We start from the raw sequence: 25,360 nt of genomic DNA on the forward strand, positions 1-25,360 counted from the left end.
AACTTTATTTTGTATGGCAAGTGCTTCAATACATCAGTAATTCTTGCATGGTTTGGTGTTTCAGGTGAAGTTGAGAGTGTGGCCCTTCTGGCCCCCTCAGTCACCCCCTGGCAGGCTTCCCCTGTCTTTGGTGGCACTGCAGTCAATCCATCCCTCCGCCTCTACTACTACACTCCCACAGCCATTGTGGACTACTCCCAGTACCACCTCAATCTTAGTAAGGTAATAACTACCCCAGATGATCCTCTCATCCTCACTGGGGAGAGCACACCTGAGGAAGTCACCCCCAAGTGGGAACTGTTCTATAAAGCTCGGGAAACTTATGGGCTCAGTTCTCTTGATAACCTTAACATAGCCGGCCTCTATGATCGACTGGTGAGAAATGATGCCTTGTTCCAGAGATATTACTTTATTAACTCTGCTGGGTACAATAATGGGTTGTGTGATGACAATTGCAAGAAAAACCATCTTTGTGCCATGGCTTACTTGAAGGCAAAAGCTGTTTTCAATTGCAAGGAATCCAACTTAACAAAGTCTAACATTCTATCACGTGAATATTTCGCAAAATTCGGGATAGATCCAGAAGGGGATTTCCCAAGCTCTAGTGTTTCTGAGCTGATTATTACCCTTGTTGTGGTGAGCATGGCCTTGACAGTGGTGCTAGCAATCATTCTGGCAGTCATGTTGGCCATGATTGTTGTCAAAAGGAGCAGAATGGTGCCTGCTGAAGCCAGCTTCCCAATACTGGACTTGGCAAAGAATAGCAAGCAAAATTACCGCAAGCTCCCGTGAAAATGGGGGCCATTTTGGGGAGGATGGCACAAATCTTGGAAGTTCATACTATTTTCTCACACAATTTTCTCCTGCCAGCCAGATATTTATTACTCATAAGATGATTTCAGTGGAGTCTGATCTCAGTAGCAGTTTACACGCTTGCACTTATGCAAAAAGACATTTGGGACAGCATTAATCCCTAAAATATTTTTATATTAAATTGAGACTTTTATATATGAATTAATAAATGAAATAGTATCTATCTATCTATCTATCTATCTATCTATCTATATATATATATATATATATATGTGTGTGTGTGTGTGTGTGTGTGTGTGTGTACAGGTCTCCCTTGATTTACGTTTGGGTTACACCCCAGAAGACCTAATCATAAATCAAAATACTGTAAATCGGCTTCTTTATATAATAGATTCAATGGAGATGTGTTCTCAGGTCTGCCTAAACTCACAACAACCCAGTGACTTACAATGACTTAAGATAACTGAAAATGACAAAGTGCCGTACAATGAATGACTTTGAATGCTTTGTTTACATATATTGCTTTTTTTTTTTTTTTATTTTTTTTTTTTGAGCTAAGGAGACAGCTCAAGGGCGCAAAGAAAATATATATAAAAAAAGCTCTTCCCAATACTTAGTCTTGTCACCCTTTCTCAAGCACTTTACAGTACCATGAATGAGACGCTGGTGGGAATACCAGTGCCATTAAGCAGGTACTGTTAGCACAAGAACCAGTACTGAAATGTTTGTTGCTGATACCAGTACTGTTGAGCAGGTACCATTAGTAAGGTACTGGTACCAGTACTTACCTGCACCTCACAGACTCGGTTGAAAATGTCAGCAGTGAAGCCAGTTTCTGTCCCACCTTTCCATATGTTGGATACATTCACACTTGTGGGCTGCTTAGAAGCCATCACTGACTGTACACAGTGATTTACATAGATTTACATAGAAAATCAGACCACACAGATCCCATGGTCCAGACTAGGTGGTCTGTCCTTAAACCTAAGTGATTCTACATTAATCAGAAGGCTCCAAAGCGTTGCATTTCAACACGTAATATTTCGATGGTAAAATACACTAAGGGCAGACAGTAGCATTTGCTTGGCATATTGAATGGCGGGCGCAGGAATAAGTGGCCAGTGGTAAGGAGCGTTGTGATTGCTTGGGTGATGGAACAAATGCCTGCAGACATGCAGTGAGCTTAGCTGACTGGCCAGACAATTTTATATGTGAGTCACTGCTATCGTAAATTGAAAAATGGGTAGTGATATAGGTCAATCATATACACAAAATATCGTAAGTTGATACATTGGAAACCAAGGGAGACCTGTGTATATATATATATATATATATATATATATATATATATATATATATATATATATATATATATATATATATATATATATATATATATATATATATATATATATATATATATATATATTATACACACATTTATATAACCCCACCCTCACATTGAACATAATATGGAGCTATCTTCTCATGGCCTTTGAAGTTGCTTTATAGATTTTAGTGTATAGTCAGGAGTGTGTGTGTTTGTGTGTGTGTGTATTTACCTAGTTGTGACATAGGGGAAAAGAGCTACGCTCGCGCTGTCCCGTCTCCATATCCTCTCTTATCCAACTTTTCCTTAAAATCATGAATGTTTCTTGCACAAACCACCTCCTCCTCCAGTCCATTCCATAGCTCAATGCTTCTGTTTGGGAAGCTAAACTTTTTCACATCTCGCCTACACGTGGTCACCCTCAACTTCTTTCCATGTCCTCTCGTTTCTCTCTCGCTCCACACACACAGGTCCTTTCTGTCCAGATTCTCCACCCCGCTCGCCACCCTGTACATCACTATCAGGTCTCCTCTTTCTCTTTTTCTCTCCAGGGTTGTGAGCCCCATGCTATTGAGTCTCCCCTCATAAGTCCGATCCCTAAGTTCCGGTACCATCTTAGTTGCCACTTGCTGTACTCTTTCCAGCTTTCTTATGTTCTTCTTTTCGTGAGGAGACCAGACCACTGCTGCATACTCCAACCTTGGCCTTATCATTGTAACTATTATTTTCTTCATCATCTCTTCATCCAAATACACAAATGCCTTCCTTATGTTCCTCAGCAAATTCATAGTTTGTCCCGTTATCCTGTTGATGTGTTTGTCCGGTGACATGTTCTCTGAGATAGTCACTCCCAAATCTTTTTCTTCCACTCCTCTGCATATTATCTCACTTCCCATCTTATAATCATATTCACATCTTATACCACTCCTACCAAACTATTTTTTTTACATTTCCCAAGGTTGAATTCCATCTGCCATGTACCACTCCACTCCCATATTTTCTCCAGGTCCCTCTGCAATGCCTCACAGTCTTTCACATCATTGACTCGTCTCAATAGCTTTGCATCATCTGCAAACAAACTCACATAGCTGGTCACTCCGTCCACCATATCATTTATATAAACAGCAAACATTATTGGTGCCAGCACTGAACCTTGTGGGACCCCACTCCTCACTGGGCACCAGTTGGAAACCTTGTCCTTGATTATTGTCCTCATTTCCCTGTTAGTTAGGAAGTCCTCCAGCCACTTAATAAGTCCATCACCCACTCCACCCCTATTTTTAATTTTCCAAATTAGTCTTCTGTGCGGTACTTTGTCGATTGCCTTTTTTCAAATCCAGGTACACTCCATCCCCCCAGCCTTCTCTCTCTTGTATTAAATCTGTCACCCTTGAGTAATAACATAATAAGTTGGTGACACAAGATCTCCCTCTCCTGAATCCAAACCGGCAATCTGAGATAATTCTCTCCCTTTCTGAAAAATCCAACCACCTGTTTTTAACTTGCCTCTCACATATCTTCACAACCACACTAGTGAGTGATACCGGTCTGTAATTTAATGGGTCCTCTCTCTTTCCTCCTTTATATATTGGTACTATGTTTGCTCTCTTCCAATCTTGTGGTACCCTTCCTTCACTCAGGGAGGCGCTCATTATGGAGTGCAGTTTCTCTGCAAGTTGCTCACTACATTCTTTCAGGATCCACCCTGATACTCCATCCAGCCCTGTCGCCTTTCTTGCATCCAGCTTGTTCAAGCTTTCCTTGACCTCCTGCACCGTTAACTGTATCTCCTGCATAACCTTTCTTCTTTCCTGGCCTGGTGGTTGTACGAATTTGTCTTCCTTTGTGAAAACTTTTTGAAAGCTGTTGTTCATCACTTCTGCCATCTCTGCTGGGTCTTCATATGTAGTTCCATCCATTTTCAGTTTATCGATTGTTTCTCTATTCTTTAATTTGCCGTTCATATGTCCATAAAATAATTTAGGTTGGTCTTTGCATTTGTCGATTATATCTTTTTCATATTTCCATTTTTCTTCTCTTCTAATCTTTGTATATTCATTCCTTGCTTGTTTGAAATTGTTCCACGCGTTGATTCTTCCTCGTCTCCTCCATCCCTTCCAGGCTTCCTCCTTTCTTTTTCTAGCTGCCTCGCATCTTTTGTTAAACCACTCATTTTTACCAACATCCTTTTTGGTTACCTTTGGGACATATCTTTTCTCGGCTTCTTTGTACAGCTGTAAAAACTCCTCCCACTTGTATTGCGTACTCCTGGCATTGTACAGCCCATTCCAATTTGCATTCTCAAAAAAAGTTCTCATATTAACAAAGTCTGCCTTAGAGTAGTTTCTTCTCCCTATTTTATGTTCCTCTTTTCGGTCAATCCTTCTCTTTTCTTTTACTTCAAATTCCACAATCGCATGGTCACTCTTAGCTATTGGGCAGTCTATTTTAATATTTTCTATTACTTCCGGTTCCTTGCTAAAAACCAGGTCTAATCTTGATGCCTCTCCTTTCCCAAATCTAGTATATTCCTTAATCCATTGCGTCAGCACATGTTCCATTGCCAGTTGCAGGAGTCTTCCTCCCCACGACTCTTCTGTTCCCTGCATTTGCCAATCCTCCCATTCTACCTCTGCAATTAAAATCACCCATCAAAATTATTCTCTCACTCTCTTAACATTCCATCCAAGCAACTCACTGTGTCTTGTATCATTACTTCATATTCTTGGGCCTTCCATGCATTGGTTCTTGGTGGCACATACCCTACTACATACTGCCGCCTCCTTCCTTCAGCACCCACAGTTTCCACTTTCAGTACCTCTGCCAAGCCTTCACCCTCAATCACCTTCTCCACCTTGATGCCTTTCCTTACCATCAACATCACACCTCCTCCCTGTGTTCTCTTTCTGTCTCTCCTCCATATATTGTACTCACCTTCTCCAATCCCCACCACCTCAATTGGGTCACACAACTTGGTTTCCGTCAGCCCCACAATATCAGGTTCTTTGTCTCTCAAATAGTCGTGTGTGTGTGTGTGTGTGAAAAGGTTGCAGGAAGCAGATAAAAGCTGTGAAACACCAATGGCTGTAGGAAAGCATTTAGAAAATTATGTGGTATATAATTGCTGTCTCTTCAAACAGAGCACATTGTGGATAATTTAAGGTCTTACAGTGCACCCACCCCTAAGAGATTAACAATTTTAGGTCAGGAATATAAGATGGGGCTGGATATGCACTATGTTGCCACAAAGAGGCAGAGGAGCAGTCAAAACAATAGCTAGTGAAAAATAAACTTGGTGTCGTAACGCTCCATGATTGTGTCAAAATTGAAATATGAAATGGACCTCTGTGGTTATGGTTCTGTTTGCAATGGTGTAATTGTGTTTGCTAATTGTTCTTTCGGCAAAACTATTTCTTAAGGTGAGAAACATATTCTATGTGCATTGTTGCCAGTAATTGATGTCTTTCCTTTCATTGTGATAATCAGAAGTTAAGAACATTTTAAGTCCATTGTTTGTGGGTAATTGTATTGTAATTTGTAAGCTTGGTAGTCTTAACGTTTTATATATAGGTATAGGTATATATAGGTGATATAGCTGTTCAAATGTGCATAATTATGTGCACTGTTAAAAATACTGTATGTATCCAGCCATATTTTATAGTATTTAATTTCATGACTGTGTATTTGCACGTCATTTTCTGCAGCACCAGTGTTGTACCTAGCACTCTTGCTTCCAAACAGTGTTGGCAGCATATTTGTGATATCTTAAGAGGGTAAGTTCAGTCACTGGTAAAACTGGTTACACAAGTCAATCACTCAGCTGCTGTTCGTAATATATAGCAGGGAAAAGACCCCTTGGCTCCCATGCTAAAGAGTCCCACTAGACTGCACCCACAGGCGATGTCACCTGCCTTGTCTTCACACATGACAGTCAGATCCTAAAGCAGATTGGGCCAGGATCTGCTATGAATCCTCAAATGTGAATCTACATATGTTGGATCAGGTAAAATATTAATTGAATCAAGAGTGATCCTAACCACGTATGTCTAATGGCACAACAATTGTAAAAGTATTACTAGTAGTGCTGTGTTGGCTTTGGGACTAGCCTGCCTTGACCAATCACACCCAGGACAGCAGCCTAAGTGATTGATGAGCAACATCCACCTCATACAATTAACAAAGCTACAGATTCATTTATCAGGGACTTTTCGTAAGCATAAAGTTTACTTTTGTTTGCTGAAGGAATCAATAGGATAATGACTTCACAGTCTCCTTCATATTGAATAGTTTTATTGATCACTAACAATTGTTTTTTGCACTAGCACTGTTTTGATAAAAGTCTCGGTACGATGAAAATGGATTCTGGAGTACAACCCAAGTGTCGCACCACAGCCAGTGTGAATATAATGATTGTTTACAAAATTTGTACTTTAACTGAACAAAGGAGGCTAGAATCTCTACAGATGGAATGTGCTGTGCAAATTCTACTTAGTATAGATCTCAAACACTTAAGTTTTATAAAGTTCAGAATTTACAATTATTTGATTCTGAAAAAAAAAATCAATACAATACTATAGTCTTTTTATTGGGACAAAAATGCACTCACTTAGAGGTGCTCTTTTTCCACAAAGTTTCCTGATATTGTTTGCTTGAATAAGCAATGACAAACTGCTTCTTTTTATTTGAAATAATTACCAGATAATATGAACTAACACTTGTTTACTAACTCAAGTCTCTCCCTTCTCCCTTTGATATATGTTATGGCAATTAAAAATAAAATAATGTGTTGGTAAGTGCTAAGTCGATTTGTTGACTTCAGTCTCCCAAGCTTGTGTTCAGATGCACGCTTCATGTGTATTTTTTTTCACATTTTACCACGGATTTGAGACAAGTTGCTCTAAACAAGAAAAGATATAATCAACTTTAAAAAAAAGTCCAGAATCTACTCAAATGACTTAAGATAAGAGCATGTGTGTTTGTGTTGTAGCAGTAGGCTATTCAGAAATCCTGTTCTGTATATCACAATGCATTCAATAAAACTATATATTAATAATATTTTTCCCCATCTGTAATTATGAACCTAATGAATATAACAATTGAAGTTTGTACTTGTGTTGCTGACTTGGGTGGCTGATGTCAACATAAAAGACTTGGCACTTACCAGCACATTACTTCATCATTTTTATAATCATTATCCAGTTCAATTGCCATACCATGTATCAGAGAGAGAGACTTGAGTTAGTAGGCAAGTGTTGGCTCACATTACCTGGTAATTATTTCAAGTAAAATTAAGTATACAACTTATATATTCAACCAATCAGTTAGCAAGAAACATACTGTGTAAAAAGGGCACCTCTGGAGGCAAGTGCATTTTCACCTTGAATGAGAGCCCTTTTAGCACAAATTGTTTCAGAGCACCATATGCCTCGGTGGCAATCATACAAGTGTGTTTGTGACTATATATTGTGTGACATCTTGAGGAAATAAGGTGACAATGTTCTTAATAGTGAATTGATCCAACCAGTTGACACATTTGTATGATCATAACTCCTTTGTTCCACACTCGTACCTACTGTGCATTGCAGTCTTAAATTGCCGCCTCTAATGGATAGCCAATATAGAATTAAGTAACCATTGGAGTAATTTTGGTGCCCCATGTTAATAAGGCAAGCAACAACAACAAAAAATGTCAGCTGGGTAGCCCGTTATTCCACGGCTCTCTCCGCCTTGAATCAGACCCTGAGCCAAAGTGAGTCAGTGATACCGTTTTTTGGATTTGATTCCTCAACTCACAACCATTCAGTGAAGGGAGACCAAGGCTTGCCCTGCCCTCTACTTGGCCAGGAGAATTGCTTTACCTTGAGCTGTCATGTGCAGGCTTATTTTTTTTCTCCCTCTCTGTTGCCTCACTAATTGCTTGTACCTGTAGAATTTTTTGTCTTCAGACTGGCTCAAAATTGAATGTGTTCTGCTACTTGAATAGTGTTCTCAAATTAACCCACAATGCTTACCTCACTAGTGCATGGGGCATCAGAATTTTTTCCCTATGCCTATCCTCTTTAGGAGTAATGGACATATGAAAAAATATTGTGATAAGTGGCTATATCCACATACGAGTGTCCTTTTCCTGTGCTTTCCATAATATGGTGCAGTGAGTTCACAGTTTATAAAGGTAAGGTGAAATTCAGAGAAAATACCATTGAAAGTAGGGAAAATAACCAACAGGGTCGACATGAGATACGTGACTGTTCATAGTTAACATTATCATGGGCATGATTCAATGCAAATCTTGACCAAATCCAGTCATGTTATGTGGGTGGTGTTAAGCTGGTGTCACACAGGGCAAATTTCGCCAACATGTTGGTCGTTTTTGTTAGCTGTTGGGCAAAACGAACAACAACCAACAAGATCTGGCAGGTTGGGAAGAACGGACAACAGATGTGACGTCAGACTGGTTGGGAGGAAACGGGGTCAAATGACATTCGTGCTATAAGCTGTAAATGTAAATTGAAAATCAATCATCGTACATATTTACTCAAATTGTCAACGGTAAAACTCCAAAAACCCACGTACATGTGCAAGTATGCATTTGTGATTTATTTGTCCACTGTGTAAAGTTATTTATAACACAACTGACTGTACGGTGGGTCACTGCCGCCCGGCCCCGGGGCCATGGAGTTGCCAGATTGGGCGACTTATGAAGGCTGTATGCTACTTAACTTTTTCATCCACTACTTGCTACTTAAATTTTGAGTAATTCTGAAATTTATTGGGCTACTTCATGTTGAAATCCGCTACTTTTTGATGTGTGAGTAGGCTACTTATCGTCAAAAGAATCTGGCCGGCCCGGCCCCCACCCGGGGTGGAGTCTGTACCTGGCGCAAGGTATAAACAAAGTTCAACACTGGCCAACGACGCCCCCAATGCCTCTTCTGGCGTTTCTGCAGTCATAGCACATGCTGGCGTGGTGTTTGTTGTTGTAGCACAGCGTTAACACAACAGTGTTCAGGGTCACAGTGTGATGCACAGCATTGTTGGTTGGCGATTATCACCAACAAAAACGAGCAACATGTTGGCAGAAATTTGCCCTGTGTGATGCCAGCTTTATGTGAATGTTATGGGGTTTATAGGCCCACCAGGGATATCTGACAAACGTGGGGAGGGGGCAGGCAGTAAGGGAGTAGGATGAGGAAAAGGCACCAAACTGACTGTGGACTATCCTTATTGGGAGGTTGAGATGGACCTAAGGAAGTCAAACGACACGTGTCCGACTACGTATACACAAGAGGTACATTTGTTTGATGGTTGTACCTTCATTGCATAACTGCACAAGTGTTGCCTGACTCCAGACCTGCCTACCAATAATGATGTCAATTGAGTATTGTGAGAAGTGTGAACTCACTGTAGAAGAAAAATTAGATCTTAACCTGAGCAAATATCAGATAAATTCTATTTTTAAACAAATGGCAAAAGGATCAGACAAATCCTTGAACTGACTTGGAGCCACTAACCATGGCATACTTTTTTTGCAGTAAAATTCTCACTCTACACAAGAATTGTAATACAGAAGCACTGGTTTTCATGTACTTGTCACAACCACATTCTTACTTTGTCATAACGAAGCATCACATTTAAAAATATCAGACGTTCCTAAAAGCCAAATGGAACACTTATGTTGTAAATTTACAAGGCACACCTATACCTTAAGTGAGGCCAGCAATGGCATAGGAAAATCCAGATAGTTACTCCATATCACAGTTTTTACCTTCTGATTCACCCCTACATGAAGTATTCAGAAACAGCCTCAGTCCATAACATCAGAAAAAAATAGACATGCTGGTCTCACTTCAGGCAAATATTTGGTCACATAGGATGTTCAATTTTTTGTGCAATTAAAACATTAAATTAGCAATATTTTTTTTTAAAGAAAAATCTAATGTAATAAATAATTGCTACTTATAATGTTTATTTTTTTTAAATATTGCATTTAAGTGAATTGCATATTTGTATAAACACTTTAAAGTTTGGTATCACTCAGATGAATTAATTCTCTGTATCTCATAACAACCATGATAAGCCAATGTTCCCTTATCAAAGTGGGCCCAGCTAAGATGTTCTGCAGCAGAGCTTTCTTCACCCAGCACTCTATGGACCAGTTCAGATACTCTTCTCATATACATGTAGGTTTTTGAAGAACATTTACTTTTCAAGACAAATAAAACTGCACATTGCTGAGAGAAACCTTGTCAAGCATATTTTTCCACCCTTCCATTGAGAGAGAGAGAGAAAAACTGCATTTTGTTTAGCAAATGCACTCATCCTGAGTCAGTAGATTACATTAATGATCACAGAATAAATAGAAGAGCAAAAATATTATAGGCACTCGTAGTGCCTAAGTCTGAGGTGTGCATTATTATGCTCTCACACGTGTCTCATTTTGTGGATAATATATGATACCCTACCTACGGAAAATAGTTAGGCGGTGTCAGTGGTAGTGTGCCGGCATCGCGTTTGGGAGATCCAGGAGGGACGTCGGTTCAAATCCTGGCTGGTACACAGCTGGGATTGTTCAGTCACTGCCGAGTGGCCTAAGACTACCCACATGCTGCCCTGAAGACCACCTACCAACCCAGACTCTAGATAACCTCTCCAAGGAGAAGCTCAAAGTTGAGCTCCGGGGGCAGTATGAGCCTATGCAATTGCAATGTAAAATACTCGCCTGCACCACAACGGGCTGGACCGACCATCAGGACCCACCAGTGAGGAAGACTAACGGCGCAATAGGCTGCGATGTAAAAGAAAATAAAAAAATGCAGGTAGCAATGTCAAGTACTGTCAAATACAGTTGATATTGAGTTTCAAATTATCAATAGTGTCAGACAGCCGTTTTATTAATAAGATCACTGATTACAATTATTAAACCTAAACATCCAAGGTTTTGAATATCCACGGGGTAACCCATGGATATTATGAAGTTAAAGATTTGGGTATTCGTGGGCTTTTTGAGCACTTTTGTGACCAGCCAAAGCACTTGTGGCTCACCGCACACCCCGCCACGCACTTTTAGACTTGCAGTAACCAGTACTATCTATCAGCAGATATCCGCGGATCCCTAACATCCGCAAATGGATCTGTTACCTAACTCATGTGGATGCTCAGGTTTGGCTGTACAACAAAACAGCAGTTTTTTATATTAATAATTTGAAACTCAAAATAAGCTTAAGGAGAAAGTCTGCCGTGGATTAAAATTGTATCTATGGTCATGAATAATTTGTATGTTGTATATATTAGTAACTTTGTTATCATATGAAAATTTCAAGCTGATTAGACAAAATGAAAAATAAAATATTTTTCATTGTTTTTAAGAAAATTTTGAATTAATTTTTCTCAGCCATTTTTTTTACGGACTTTCTTGTGACATGCACATCTGATAATTCATTGTTATTCTAACAATTTGTCAAGATGTTTTTTTGAAAACTGTTTTTGTCAATAAGAAATTTTTTGATTTTTTTAATTCTTTTTGGAAAATTTTCCTATACATCGAAACCATGCCGTTTTAAAAAAAACGACAAATTTTACTTCGATATATGATCTTGTATGTCCTAAAGTTTCATGAAAATCATGCAGAAAGTAAAACCAAAAAATAATTGTTAATTTTGTACTAGTTTTGAGAAAAACGTGATTAAAGTTTTGCTTAAGTTCTTCAGCCCAGTGAAGGTACTATACTGACAATGCTACTTTCATATGAATTTTATGGGATCAGAAATCACATATCAGCGAGTACATAAAAGGATTAGGCACCTTGTCCCCCCTTATAAAGGTATTAATCGCTCAAAGGTGAGGGTGTCAGGGCGCGCCATGCCCCTCATTGTTGCAAGGTTCGATCAGTACTCTCCAGGTGCATAGCTATCGGTTGGAATTTCTTTGCCTGTCTTCCTCTTCTTCTTTATTGTCTTTTTCAGTGTAATTTTTCTCTTTTCTCTCATTTCTAATCTTTTTTCTATTCATTTGTTCCAAATTTTTTTGTGAGCAGGTTGCACTTTTCATATCCATATATTTTTTTACATGCCAGCCTATAGCGCCGGTAGGCTTTCTTGAGGGGCCTCGATGGTACTTGGCTCCAGCCCATCATGGCGCAGGCAAGTGTTTTATAGTGGCGCCATCTTTTCTTGGCTCATGCTCCCCGGGAGCTTGTTTTTGATTCACTTGGACACTTTCCTCTAGAGTCCAGGTTGATGGGTGGTCTTCAGGACAGCATGTGGGTAGTTTCAAGCTACTCGGCAGTGACTGAAAAATTCCAGGTGGTAGCAGCGGATTCGAACCCGCGTTGTCCATAACGCGGTGAATGTGGGGCCCGCACACTAACCACTCAACCAACGCCTACCCAAATTGTGTTCCAAAACTATTACATGAGTTACAAACTTCTCCCTGAAGATTGCTGCATGTTTGATTTTTCAACATTTACTCCATAGTTTGGCATGCCAGCTAATGTGCCGCAGTCAGCGTGCCACGCCCACGCAGTAGCCATTTAAATCTCCTTGCTATTGGCATTTAAATTTATGTCCGACTGAAAAAAATCTACCATTCGAAAGCCAAAGGATAGGGTGTTGCCATAGACCATATAACTCAATTCTGCTTTTTTTTTATTTTTATTAGCGTATTATTATTTTCATATTTTCACAGAGGACTCTTCCCTTCAGTTGATGATATTCATCTTTGTTGCCCTGCATTATACTGATACCAACAACTATATCCTATGTGTACATTACCATATATTATCCACAAAACTGGACATGCCATGTGACATACGGATGCAAGAGAACGATGCACACTTAGACTTGGGCACCGCAGCTATAGTGTGTATAACTGAGATTGCTTATGAACACCTACTATTTATTGATAATGACACTGAAAAGAAAAAAATACAGAATTTTGCTGATGGCAGAAGTATAACCACTATTTTTTCATCAACTGATAAAGAAGTTACCTGAGTGCCACGTTGTCATTATTAGGATCAAGGTGTTCCAGGGGAAGAGAACTTATTATAGTTGCTCAGGACCAAGTCGGTGAGTGAGGGCGGCTTGCTGCGGGCACTGCGTACATGGGTGGCACACCGAAGCTCAGGGTCAATCACACCCAACACCCCACCCACCAGGTGCAGGGAGCCAGTCACTAGGACCTGAAAAGAACCATTAATACTGCTTGTTAATATAACATATCTGTGAATGATGAAAATTATATCTTGCATATACATATTCATTTAAAAATGTCCAACATGACAGTTTGTGCAATACATCATGCTCAACATATCAATGAATGGCTGAATTTCATCTCTGTCAAAGAATATATCAGTCTAAAAATTGTCTTATCTGGCAAGCCCAAAAATTTAAATAATACAACATAAATATGAGATTTTAATGTTGAGAGAAATAATACTGACCTGGATGTGTGCGGCTTCCTGGAGCCGCTGAGGGGGAGGAAAGGCTGGTGGGCTGAGCAGCTCCCCCGTGAGGCTGGGATCTCGGCCACAGGACAGCCACAGGAGGGCATCCTGAATGCACGGGAAGATGATGCTTGGCACATCTGAGGCTGGCAGGTTTGGGGTGAGGCTCAGGTTGTTCTCAAACTCCTTGCCCTTCAATGTGTTGGCTGTCTCAGTCTCAGGCTCCTCATGACACTCTCTCTCAGATTCATGCTTTGAGAGATCTCTTATGAGACGAATCCAAGCGTTTCTCTGTCGTTCACACCGCAGATGCATCTGGTCCTGGGAGATGGTGTAGTTGGCCTGATCTGAAAGTTGATTTGTGCAATGATAGTGATATATGTTATGTCGTCTCTATGGTCTTGTGGTTAGTATGTTTAGCTACAAATTTGCTGGCCTGGGTCTGAATCCTGGCCTGGCCAGTCAGCACAATCTACCCTGCTGTTCATCCTCCCTTTTGAGGTGGTTGATAAATGGGAACCTGGGGAAGGTGAACAGTGGTAACCCAAATGTTGCACTTGCTGTGTGTTCCAGGGTAATGGGATCTCACCTACCAAAGGCTCAAGGGCCAATGTGACAGTGATGACCACTGCAGCTACAAGCACCTACAGAATAGGCCCCCAATTTTACCTTTACTCGAGTTTCATTTTTTCCACTTTCAACAGTACAGTGTGGGAGCAATAGGATACAATCAATAACTGTCTTATCTAGCTGGCAAAAGATGAGTAACCAATACTTTACCAGATGTATGATAAAGAAATCAAGCCAAGAAAAGTGACTGGGTGACAAGGACTGAAAAGAATCAATGGGTGTGAGGTAGTCGAGTTATCACAATAGTCTTTGTTGTCCCTCTGGTTTCTTTGAATCACAAGCAGTTACCTATGGACTTCTTAATGATAATTACTAAAACAACAAAAAGTGTGTTGATGCAGACTTGAATCAAGATAAGGAAGGAAAGAGGAGGGACATGCTATTTTAACTCACCCGAAGAAGCACTCATGGAGGTGGTGACCAAGTTGGTGGTGAAGATTGCCAGATCAAAGTTACAGGGAGCTAACAACTGGAGGAGAGTCTCTGGGTCCCGGTCACCAGTGGAGTTGAAGAAGAGCAAGCGAAAGGTGTCCCCACTAAGAGAAGAGGGTTAGTGTTGGCAGTTAAAAGACTAAGTATGATTTTCTATGGTGAAGTATGAGCCAACTCTGAAATGTGTTTTTTACTTATAAACATTTAATTACCCATGGTGTACTTGGTACGTGTTAGCCCAGCCAAGAGACAAAAGAAAATATTTACAAATTATTATAAAAAAAATCATACTGATGCTGCACCTAAATATCCATACAGCTTGCAAAGAAGAGATAAAGAAAAAGGTAGCAATAGAGACATGCATAATAACCCATTCAATCTAAATTAAAAATCTTCCATACAACAACAACAAAAAATGAATAAACATATCAGCACAAGGGAAAACAAATCTTAAAAACGTTGATTGACATACTTCTGTGGGGCATGCATGGGAGCCGTCTTGAGAAACCAGTCGATGCAAGCCTGCATGCTGACCGGCGTGTGGGCCCCATCCAGGAAGAAGGTCAGGGGGCCACTCACCATCACCTTAAGTTATATCATACTGCCAGGGTGCTGCAGTAACTATGGAGGGTGTTGGCTTAACCAATCAAATCACAAGCAAATTCAGCAAAGCATACACTGTCTTCTATTCAGTATTTTTTAAATGTAAATCTTAAATCATAACTTTATTTGATCAAGAGTTTGTTTGGCTGCCTTGTGTGAGGGGGTAAGGTAAAGTTTCTGGTGGGGTAAGGGGGATAGGGTTTCTGGTAGGATGATGGGGTCAGGTTAAGTGGGATAAGGGAGGTTAGGCTAATGTGGAAGTCACTCACCTGGGACCTTCCTGGCCACACAGCAGACTTGAGGCCCAGCACCTCCTCGTCAGACAGGGTGAAGGGAGCAGCTACAGGTAGGTTTGGGTGATCTGAGCTTGGGGATGTTGTGCTCACTATCCTAGAATTCTTCCCTGGTGACAAAAGCATTAGTTTATGACATGCAACTTGAACCCACAGAAACCTTTGCATTATTCCTAAGTCTTACCCTATTTCATGACCATCTACTGATGCACTAAATGCCTGGCAGCTTTATTTCTCTACAAAAAGTCACTGGCTGTGTTGAAGGTCTTGTGTGCCCTATAACGTTGAAAACCATGTGTGTCTTCTGACAATGAACTTGTCCAGTACTTGCTGATATAGAAATATCTTAGAAATCAAGAAATCTAGTGTACCTTCAGTCTGGGAGTTGATCCAGTACTGGGCCAGCTGAAGGGCAAGCGATGCATTACAGTACTGCACATTGCCCGCCAGTCCCAGTTGAAGAGGCTGTGCCCCCCACCCATAGTTTTCCAAGGGTGGCACAAGGTATAGAGGACTCTGAGGATATGACAAGTATGCATTATGAGATGACATCCTGTGCCTCTGTAAATATTGTTGTTATTGAGTCTTCGAGAGCATAGACGAAGTTAAATCTTCAGCATACAATTACTTTATAGCAGGACTCAATATTACACATGTCGTCATCTTAGAGCCATTGTTATAGCTTGTAACTGTTTGCTTTACCTGTACATTTCCTTAGTAGCTGCAGTCAAAATATGCTATGATACTTTAAATGTTGGCTTATACACATGTGGACTGATCAAAAACCACTAGAGTACACAAGAAACATGTAGTTGCCATATACCTCTTTTTCCTTGGCCCTTTCTATCAACACATGTAAAGCTGACTGCTGTGGCTGCTCCACTGTGAAAGTCGGCACTCCGGGCTTCATGATGCCAGCCTTGTGCCAGGCTATGGACTCTATGGTGCTGCCCAAGATGGAGGTGTGGTCAAAGTCAAGGGTGGTCACTCCACACACCGCTGGTCTCCTGAGGGCAACACAGCACAGGTCAAAGTGGTATATATGGTCAAAATATCTAAGCAATTTCATGTGTGGTGTGACATGGAGACTTCTGAGGCTTTCATTACACATTTGGAAATTTTTTAAAAACCTAAATTTATAAACCTTCTCATGCACGATGACGCATTTCACGTCATCAAGGGTAAAAGGTCCTGGCGCACGATGACGCAAAACACATCATAAGTTTTAAAAAATTGGTTAAAAATGAAGTTTTTGGTGAAAGTGCATCAAATTTGGAAGCATCATTTGTTGGGATAAGTTTCTTAATGGTAACATATGGCAACCTTTCTAAGGAGCATAGATGAGAAGCGATGAGTGTAGATGAGGAGCGTCAACTTTAGATTATTTAAAAAAAATACAGTTTTCTTGGCGTAACTCGGGAACTAATAGGCATATGAGGATTTTGAGGATACCATGAGATATGCATGGTGAGTGGAACAGAAACTTATGGGAAACTTACGATGCGCGACAGGGTTAATGACTTACATCATAGCTCTGGCAATTTCAAATTTACTGAAATAACTGATGAATATAATGAAAACATTACTATAAAATAATGGCATATGACTTTTTAAGGTCATGGCAATTGGGTCCTTCATTGAACTCTACCTGTCATCTGGTGGTCCTGGTGAAACTACCAAAATAAATATGCATGCAGCATACGTTCAAATAATTTTTCTTACTAGTTTTTTTTTTATTATTTAGAAATTACATATTTTTCTCATAGCTACGGTATAGAGACACTCGACTTACAACTAGTATTTAAGAAACGGGGAAATGCGAGAAATAGGAAATTTAAATATATTTTTTCCAATATAAACAATCATGACATGCTCTATGTTGTTCCTTTAAAGTTCCAAACAGTGAATGTAATATTATAAGATACTAAAGATGTATGTATTATGATTTAAATTAGAAATATGAAATAAGTTTAATACTTGCTGCCGGCAGCATACGATATGTTTAGCAGCAGTGTAAACAACATTCCACGCTCTGATTGGAAGGACAGAGGAATGCATCGTGTTGAGGCAGCGGCGTGCCAGGTAGAGGAATGTTGAGTGGCAAAATTTTCAACACTACCTTCCATCACTGCTATAAGATTCTGAGAGCATGACACCATGCCGGACTTGTTTGACTTCTCTTTTCTTGCATGACGGAAATATTTACCCAAGAGGCCGCACTGATGCATTCCTATTAACCACGGGATGGAGTGTTGTAGGATACATCGACAAATGGTCTTATTTTGCCAACAGTGTTCATTACAACATGAATAATGTACAGCACTCAGATTTGTTGGTGTTACAACTCTGATGTTTTGGTAGTTTGGTACAGAAAAATGTCAATTAAGGAGACTGACCGAGGTGAAAAATGGGAAAAAATATCGAAAATGAGAAACTTCGTCAGTGATCACCCTAAGGGCATAGAGAAAACATTACAGGGAGGATTTTTACCGACCGAGTTTAAATGGACGTTTAAATCGCCGTTTAAATCACCCCACGCGCTCAGTCAAGGTCATGTGAGGCAGAAGATACCTTTAGAAAAAAATTTGTAAGAAAAACACTGTAGTATTTAAACACGAATAGTTTTCTCTCTGGTGGTGGCTGATACTTTCTCCTGTGCGCGCGGGACAACACTGTCCCGTACCTCTCACCATACTTCATCAGTGCGTGTCCTTGTCACGCAAAGGATTGACGTAGGTGTGTACGCTCTCCCCCCACACTGCCTTTTTTTTTCCTCTTATGACAAAACTGCTGATGATGCTCGCTTCATGCAGTTCAAATGCCAAAAAGAAAGGCTGCCATTGTCAAGAGGATTGTCTGCTTGAAGAAGGCACGCCATGCTCGAGCAGAAAATGAAGAGAGACAGACAGGCGTTCTGCATGGAGCAGCGAGGCCTGACTCGCCACCACCTCTCACTCACTCTCTGCTGCCACGACTGCTGTTCCTGATGCTTCTGCATCAACACCACCATCATTACCACAGCCTTCTACTTCAGTTTCAAGAGAAAAGCATCTCACCATACAACAACAACAACAAAAAATGAAAACGAATACAAGACAAGGAAAGACAGCTTCTGACAGATCATCACAACCAAGAAAGATCAAAACAGAAAAGAAAGGGGGCATTTCCTACCCGCCAGATAGTTTCTAACACCAAGCGATGCAAAAAAAAAGCTGGCAACAATGAGGGAGGGGGTGGCTCCCTGACACCCTCACCTTTGAGTGAGTAATACTTCTACAAGAAGTGGGATCAGGTGCCATGTTCATGACTCAAGAACACCTAAATAGCAAGACAAAAACATTACAATACCTGGTACAAACAATATTCGGCACAGTGTGGCCATTCATGGACGAGGAGCATCATCAATATGTACTAATATTTTTTTAAACCCCAAAACTAAAACTTTTTTTACATTGGTGAATATAACTCCTACATATTATTTTTTTTTAATGAATAAAATAATAAGGAAGAGCATTAAAATGGCTTTTTTTTTTTTTTTCTTTTTTAAAATTTTTTTGATTTTTTTTTTTTTTTTTTTTATAATAAAAAAAAAAAAAAAAAAATTTTTTTTTTTTTTTTTAAAAAAAAAAAAAAAAAAAAAAACATTAAAATTTCTTTCTTTCTTACCTATGATGTAAACTACTGTCAGACAATTTTGCAAGGAACTATAAAGGAATATGTACCTAGTCAGTATTCATCAAAATGTTTTTCTTATATTTTTGCATTTTGATTAAAAAAAATGAAATATCGACCAAAGTTGCTCAAACGTTCACTATAGATTCACTTATGCAAAACAAATCATCAAAAAATCAAATCTGCAATTTGGGTGATTAGGAAAGAAGATAGGATTTTACTCAGTCGGTCTCCTTAAGCCTTGCTGGACCCCAGCACGGCGCAGGTTTGACTCTGGCAAAGGCTCCAGCAGGGCCACCAGATGGCAGGTCCAGCTCAGTGAAGGACCTAATATAAACCTCACCCCAATATCTCAAGAAACCTACCACAGTTTCCTGACAATTTCTGGTGATCATCAAAGGTATGATATTCCTCATTCTAAAAATGAAGGCTATTTATTTAGCGATACTTTTGATAGATAGATTTCTTCAGTACTCAAATACACCACATCCATCATGACCTCTCAGCCTTTTAATTCTTACCTCATCACATTGGTACAGTCGTGCTCACCCCCGATGCCAACCTCCACCACAGCCACATCCACTTCCTCTCGCAGAAATACCTTCAGTGCAAGTACTGTTAAGAACTTGAAGTATGCAGGCATGTCTTCATCATTGCTCTAGGAGAGAAATAAGAAAGCTTTAATGAAAGGCAAAGACAGGAAATTATTATAAATGTCACAATGGCCAGCAGATACTCCTGTTTAATAGTGAAAAGAAAATGAGAAAGTATTGATGTTTTTCTACATCACGGGAAGTAAAGCCTGATAAAGTGACAAAGGATTCATGGCAGAGCCACAAAATATGTTTGCCACATTTCTGATTTGTGGTATAAATACACTCAACCCTCAATTTCCCTGACTAACAGAGGGGAGCACTTGTCCAGAAACTACAAAAGTCTGGGAATCAGAAATTGCTACAGTCTGGGAAAACGACCCATTCACAGACATTTACAATACTTGGTCCGGTAATCACTAATATTCAGTACCTGCCCCCAGACTTTTACCAAAGTTTGTCAAGCACATTTATGCAGCACATCTAAGAGAGTAGCCAAAACAAGTTATTAGAAGACTTGAGGGGCAGGTCCAGTTCAATTTTTAGTCACAACAAAATGGCTCCTGACAACAACAGCTTCAGCTCAATAATTCCTCAGCAGCTCTTACTGGTGACCATTTACCAGAAAAAACAATGATAGTTCAATGAAACATTCCTAAAGGCAGCCGTCATGAAGCATCCGACATTTTGGGGTGCTTAACCCTCGTTCTATATACAAAAAATCAAGTAATAAAAATGTGAAATGAATAATAAAAATTATCATAACCATGAGCAGCTTATAAGCTGATAATTGTAAATAGACAGACAAGAATGCGTATGTTAAAAGAGGCAGCAGGTTATTGAACCCATTGTGGAGGCAACGTAACCATCACTGCTGCCACTACAATAACAACATGCAGTCATCTAGGAAGTAGGGAGTGTTGCAGACATTGACCGGGGAAAGGAATCTGCTGTATGGCCAGACTTTTGTTTCGATGCCTGGACTTGGACTTGGATAGACATATGTCTGGCAACCACCAGACTTAGCCAAACCCCCGATTTTTTACCTGGATTATATTTCAGTTCCCGGATTTGACCAGGCATATGTCCAACAGTTGCAAGACCAGATTTAGTCCTGGAAATTGAGGGTCAGGTGTACTGGGGAGCAGCATTGAGTAGTTTTTTTCTTCTGTATCTTTTTGGGCCAAAGAGCTGCTAAATAGATAAATATATAAACTAAGAGGAAGTGCTTAACACTTACCTTTTTGGCCACCAGCTGGTTGTACACATCCCAGAAGTATCTGGTGAAGTCCTCCTTGGAGATGGGCTGCCCATTGATGCGGATCCTCTCCCGCACCGCCACCAGGTGAGGGGATGAGTAGAAGCCTGTGCGGAAGCCATGTTCCCGCAGAATGCTCTCAATGAAGGAACAGGTTGACCCCTTCCCCTTCGTACCTGGAAAGATGAACACCACCTGACAGATGCATAAAAGATTACAGGAGTAAGAAAATTTAGCTTTACAGAGAAAGCAATAAATCAACGGAATATACTACTGGAACAGGTCTTGTGTACTTAAAACATTGACAATCTTAACTCAATCCTGTAAAAATACATTTAAATAAGAATAGGCAAGTAGTCTCCACTTACTACTCACCCCACAACAAGCTCAGAGTGAGAATAATGTGGGAACACAAAGCACAGGCATCTTCAGGAAGGTTTTTGCCTTACCTGCTATGTGGATGACTGAGAGGGAGTCAAGGTCCTCCAGGGTCACTCCAACCTTGGCAAGGAAGCGTTCGGTGGCTGGTATGTTTTCATTAGCCCGGGAACCTCGCTCCTGACGGATGCGCTGCAGGATGGCTGCATTGGACTGCAGGAAGTTGAGTGTCTGCACAGTTTCCTATTGACAAAAAATGGGATGAAAAAGCAAATACTCCTCTTCCATCAATCACAGCCTCGCTAAGATCCCTACTACTATAAAGAAAAGTAAATATTTCCTTTATTGTGCTTCCTATTTACGGTGTTTTTCTTCCACTGACAGTATTTAGATAATTTTGTAGTGCAGCGACTTTCCTGATGGGCGAGCCTCCCATAACTCATTCTGCGAGTGGGGTACCTCTTTGGCTGACTGATTAACCCTTTCACGCACCAAAAGTTTAACAAGTTTCTCTTTTCACTGTGACATCTGTCTGGGGTTCCCTAGGGGTCTCCCAGAATGGCCTGACCGTGCAGCGAAAATTTAATTGATTTCACCCACGAGTATTCTTTTTCCCTGGTATATATCATTGGTTTTGGAAGAGATTATTCTGCCTTATGAAAGAAAAAAAAATCAAGAAATGCAAATAAATAGCAAAGTTTACCGACTCAAAAAAAAAAAAAAAACAATTTAACGGGACGACAGTTGCACTCACAGGCTGCCTGCTGAGAGGCAACTAAACCACGGGCAATCATCTCTTCAAATCCAACGGCACGAGAGTTGACAATTAGTTTAGTTTATAGGTCTAGCTTGGATCTTTGACGTTATTCTGAAAGATACTTTATTTTTGGCAAATTTTTTTAAAGTTTTTGACGCGATTCGAGTCAAAAGCTTATGCAGACAATTCCGTTTTGCCGCAAATCACGTTGTGGTGCGTGAAAGGGTTAAGGAGTGGCTCTCCCGTCTCGCTGGTCGTGGGTTCGATCCCCGGCGCCGGCAAAACCTTTCCTTGTCTTGATTAATTTCTCATGTGTTTCGTTACACGAAGTGGTCATGTGGGAGCGTAGTAAAGAGGAAAATTCTGGCGTTTCACTAGTGGCAAGGCAGTGGGCACCCTCTCCTGTGATTCTGTTGTGTCAACACGAGTGGGTAACAGGTAGAGTGATGGCCCATGCTCTCCGAGGTTCATAGAAAATGGGAAATCTCAACACACAGAAATTAATCTAAATAGGAATGGGGAGCCGTGTAGTGCAGCGACTTGCCTGATGGGCGAGCCTCCCATAACTCACTCTGCAAGTGGGGTACCTCTTTGGCCGACTGGTTAAGGAGTGGCCCTTCCGTCTCGCTGGTCGCGGGTTCGATCCCCAGCACCGGCAAAACCTTTCCTTGTCTGGATTAACTTACACACTGAGGTCGTGTGTGAGTGTTGTAAAGAGTAAATTCTGGCATTTCAATTTGAATGTTTTCAGTCTTCTTTGTTGTGGATGTGAATAATAACCATAATATTACCAGGACAATTGGGTAAAGCTGGTACCCTATAATTAATGCATGCGCTATCTCTTTTCCTTCATTACTAATTACTCTTCCATTGTCATATATTTTCTATCAACTTTAAAACCTTCCAAAAAACCATAAGAAAGAGTGTTAAGATCAAAACAAGTGTGAAAATAGCCATGATATGTGTGTTAAACTGCACAGCTGTGGGCCACAGAGTTGTTCACAGCATCCCGCGGCAGCCAAAACCTACAGCTCACCATGGCTCACCACAGCCAAAATCCAATTGTGTTCATGACTTCATGCTCTTACCTACAGGGAGGCTTTGCCCCCCTAGACTCCCCTTAGGGTCACTAAAAGATGAATATATAGGTAACCTCCTAATGGGGGGATTTGCCACTTTGACCCCCCTATTCTTCCACATTTCATTGCATTGGGCATATTAGGGTTATTAATCAAATGCAACCTCAAAACACTCACATGAATTAAAAATCTATCAAACATGAAAAAATCACCAAAAAATTGGAAGTGGCAATAAAATAAATAGCTATTTACCTATTTTAGCACCCATTGCACTCTAGAATGACACTTTTCTAGTAGATCTGATCAAAGTGTTTTAATGTTTGTTATTAATTTGTTATTTTTATCTGGGAAATCAGTCTTAGAGGAGGGAGGGGGAGGGAAATTCAAGAAACTACCTAATTATTTTAGCAAGGGATAGTTTCAATAAATCAAATGCACATTAAAATTTACCAGAAATTAAGTTTTGCCAACTGCCATCAGATGGGTGAATTTTCCATTATTTAACTAAGAAAGTGGTATAACTTTCAAGAAATAAGAATGTAACCAAGCTTCTAACTCAAGGCCAGTGGACAGATTCTGTGAGGCAGAGTACACTGTCAACCACAACACAGGGTGTCAAAATGTCAAAACTTCCAAGGTGCAACAGCCAGGAAGTGGCAATCTTGACAGCTGCCACTACTCAACACATTCCTAATAGTAACATGTGTTGGGGCATGTCACGGCAGCAATCATAGCAACAAGTGTTCATGTCAGCAAGGAAGGGATGAGCACCACATACTCTGCCTACTGGTGCAGCAGGACACTGATCAATATGCTGAGCACAGCAGAAAGGATACACATAGCATATTAATCAACACCATATATGCCTTGTACCCCATGCTCGCATAGTCCACACCATTACAAACAAAGCACAGGGATAATGTAAGAGTATTCCACCAAAATCCAGTCATACAAGTGGTGAACAGGTGCTTATATGGTAGCCAAGTGACAAGGGTTACTGCTAAACCAACCTACAGAATCCAAAACAGTTCATGACTTAATGGTACTTATGAAGAAGCGGTTTGCGTCCCCATACAACCACATTTCGCATCGCATTACAGAGCAGTGAAAGGAGACCCGTCCTTGACCCAGAACACCAAGGCGCAGCTATTTACGAGTGACTGAAAAGGCACTTATCATATCGTGTAAGATAGTAACCTACTGCGACTTATCAAGTGAACCTAACACTGTCAGGCAGTTAGCGATTTGAAATGACAATCAGTAGCCAGCAAGGGTGGTTTACCTGTCTAAACGGAGGACGTCACATAAGGTGACTGTTGGAGGCTTAAATACACGTGAATTGGTGATCCCTTTCTGATGGTAAAAATGAAATAACCAAAATAATTATCGCGATATTGGGTAAAGGAAAATGAGTAGGAGATAAATGAGATAAAAGGGAATGGACGGGTGCAGCATGGCAGTTCTCACCCCATAGTGCTAGTAAGAACGAAATAACTAGGGTAAAAATTATGGAGTGGTGTGATGCGGTCTGGAGATAAAGGAGATAAAAAAAAAAAAAAAAAGGTGCAGCACGGCCAGCCTCACCTCGTAGTGCTGGTCTACCTCGGCCTGGCAGTGGGTGCTGAGGGTCCTCGCCTTCATGGCCATGCTGGAAGGTGCTGTCAGCCGCCGCCACCACCGCCACTGGCAATACGTAGTGAGGAAGAGGCGGGCCATGCAGGCGGCGAGGCGGTGTACGATATCCGCGAGGCTGCCTTCTTCTTCCTCCTCCTCCTCTTCTTTTTACCCCTTCTCGTCCTTCTTCTTCTTCTTCTGCTGGCCTGTGATGCTGTCTTGTCTTAAATTGTTGGTGTCTTAATTCGTTCTCTCGTCTGTTTCTTCTGCTACTGTTGTTTCTTCTTCAGTGTTTTTTTGGAGGGTTGGTATTTCTTCTTTTTCCTCTTCCTCATCATCATCATCTCCTTCTTTCTCCTCCTCCAGTCCTCCTTTTTCTTCTTCTGGCCTGTATTGCTGTCCTGTCTTGTCTTCGTCTTCTCTTCTGTTTCTTCTGCTACTCCTGTTCTTCTTCAGTGTTTTTTG

The 25,360-nt window shown here is 40.5% G+C and overlaps 2 protein-coding genes across 2 annotated transcripts in view; one reads left to right on the top strand and one right to left on the bottom strand.

Moving 5' to 3' along the window:
* LOC126998018 (acid sphingomyelinase-like phosphodiesterase 3b) overlaps nt 1-10,388 on the top strand; it is an 18,809-nt gene extending 8,421 nt beyond the window's left edge. Inside the window, exon 7 of the mRNA XM_050859302.1 lies at nt 65-10,388. Within this exon, the coding sequence (XP_050715259.1) occupies nt 65-792 (728 nt within the window). The 3' untranslated portion in view covers nt 793-10,388. The remainder of the gene's footprint in view (nt 1-64) is intronic.
* On the bottom strand, nt 6,414-25,235 carry LOC126998017 (folylpolyglutamate synthase, mitochondrial-like). Its single transcript, XM_050859301.1, has 11 exons — nt 24,866-25,235; nt 21,517-21,688; nt 21,050-21,243; nt 19,738-19,874; nt 16,368-16,551; nt 15,916-16,060; nt 15,521-15,654; nt 15,121-15,233; nt 14,610-14,752; nt 13,584-13,933; nt 6,414-13,322 (listed from the first exon to the last, which is right to left on the bottom strand). Exons 1-11 carry the CDS (start codon nt 24,995-24,997, stop codon nt 13,158-13,160), a joined length of 1,869 nt encoding a protein of 622 aa, XP_050715258.1. The 5' UTR covers nt 24,998-25,235; the 3' UTR covers nt 6,414-13,157.
* Nucleotides 25,236-25,360: the final 125 nt, after the last annotated feature.

Source organism: Eriocheir sinensis, chromosome 13, assembly GCF_024679095.1.
Source record: "Eriocheir sinensis breed Jianghai 21 chromosome 13, ASM2467909v1, whole genome shotgun sequence".
Classification (NCBI taxonomy): Eukaryota; Metazoa; Arthropoda; class Malacostraca; order Decapoda; family Varunidae; genus Eriocheir; species Eriocheir sinensis.

Excerpts from the sequence above, each read along its gene's own strand:
- LOC126998017 (XM_050859301.1), bottom strand. The coding sequence starts at position 24,997 with ATGGCCCGCCTCTTCCTCACTACGTATTGCCAGTGGCGGTGGTGGCGG. Across the intron at positions 21,244-21,516 it reads CTCAGTCATCCACATAGCAG|GTACGAAGGGGAAGGGGTCA; the intron begins GTAAGGCAAAAA and ends TCATCTTTCCAG. Across the intron at positions 15,655-15,915 it reads GATCAACTCCCAGACTGAAG|GGAAGAATTCTAGGATAGTG; the intron begins GTACACTAGATT and ends TTTTGTCACCAG.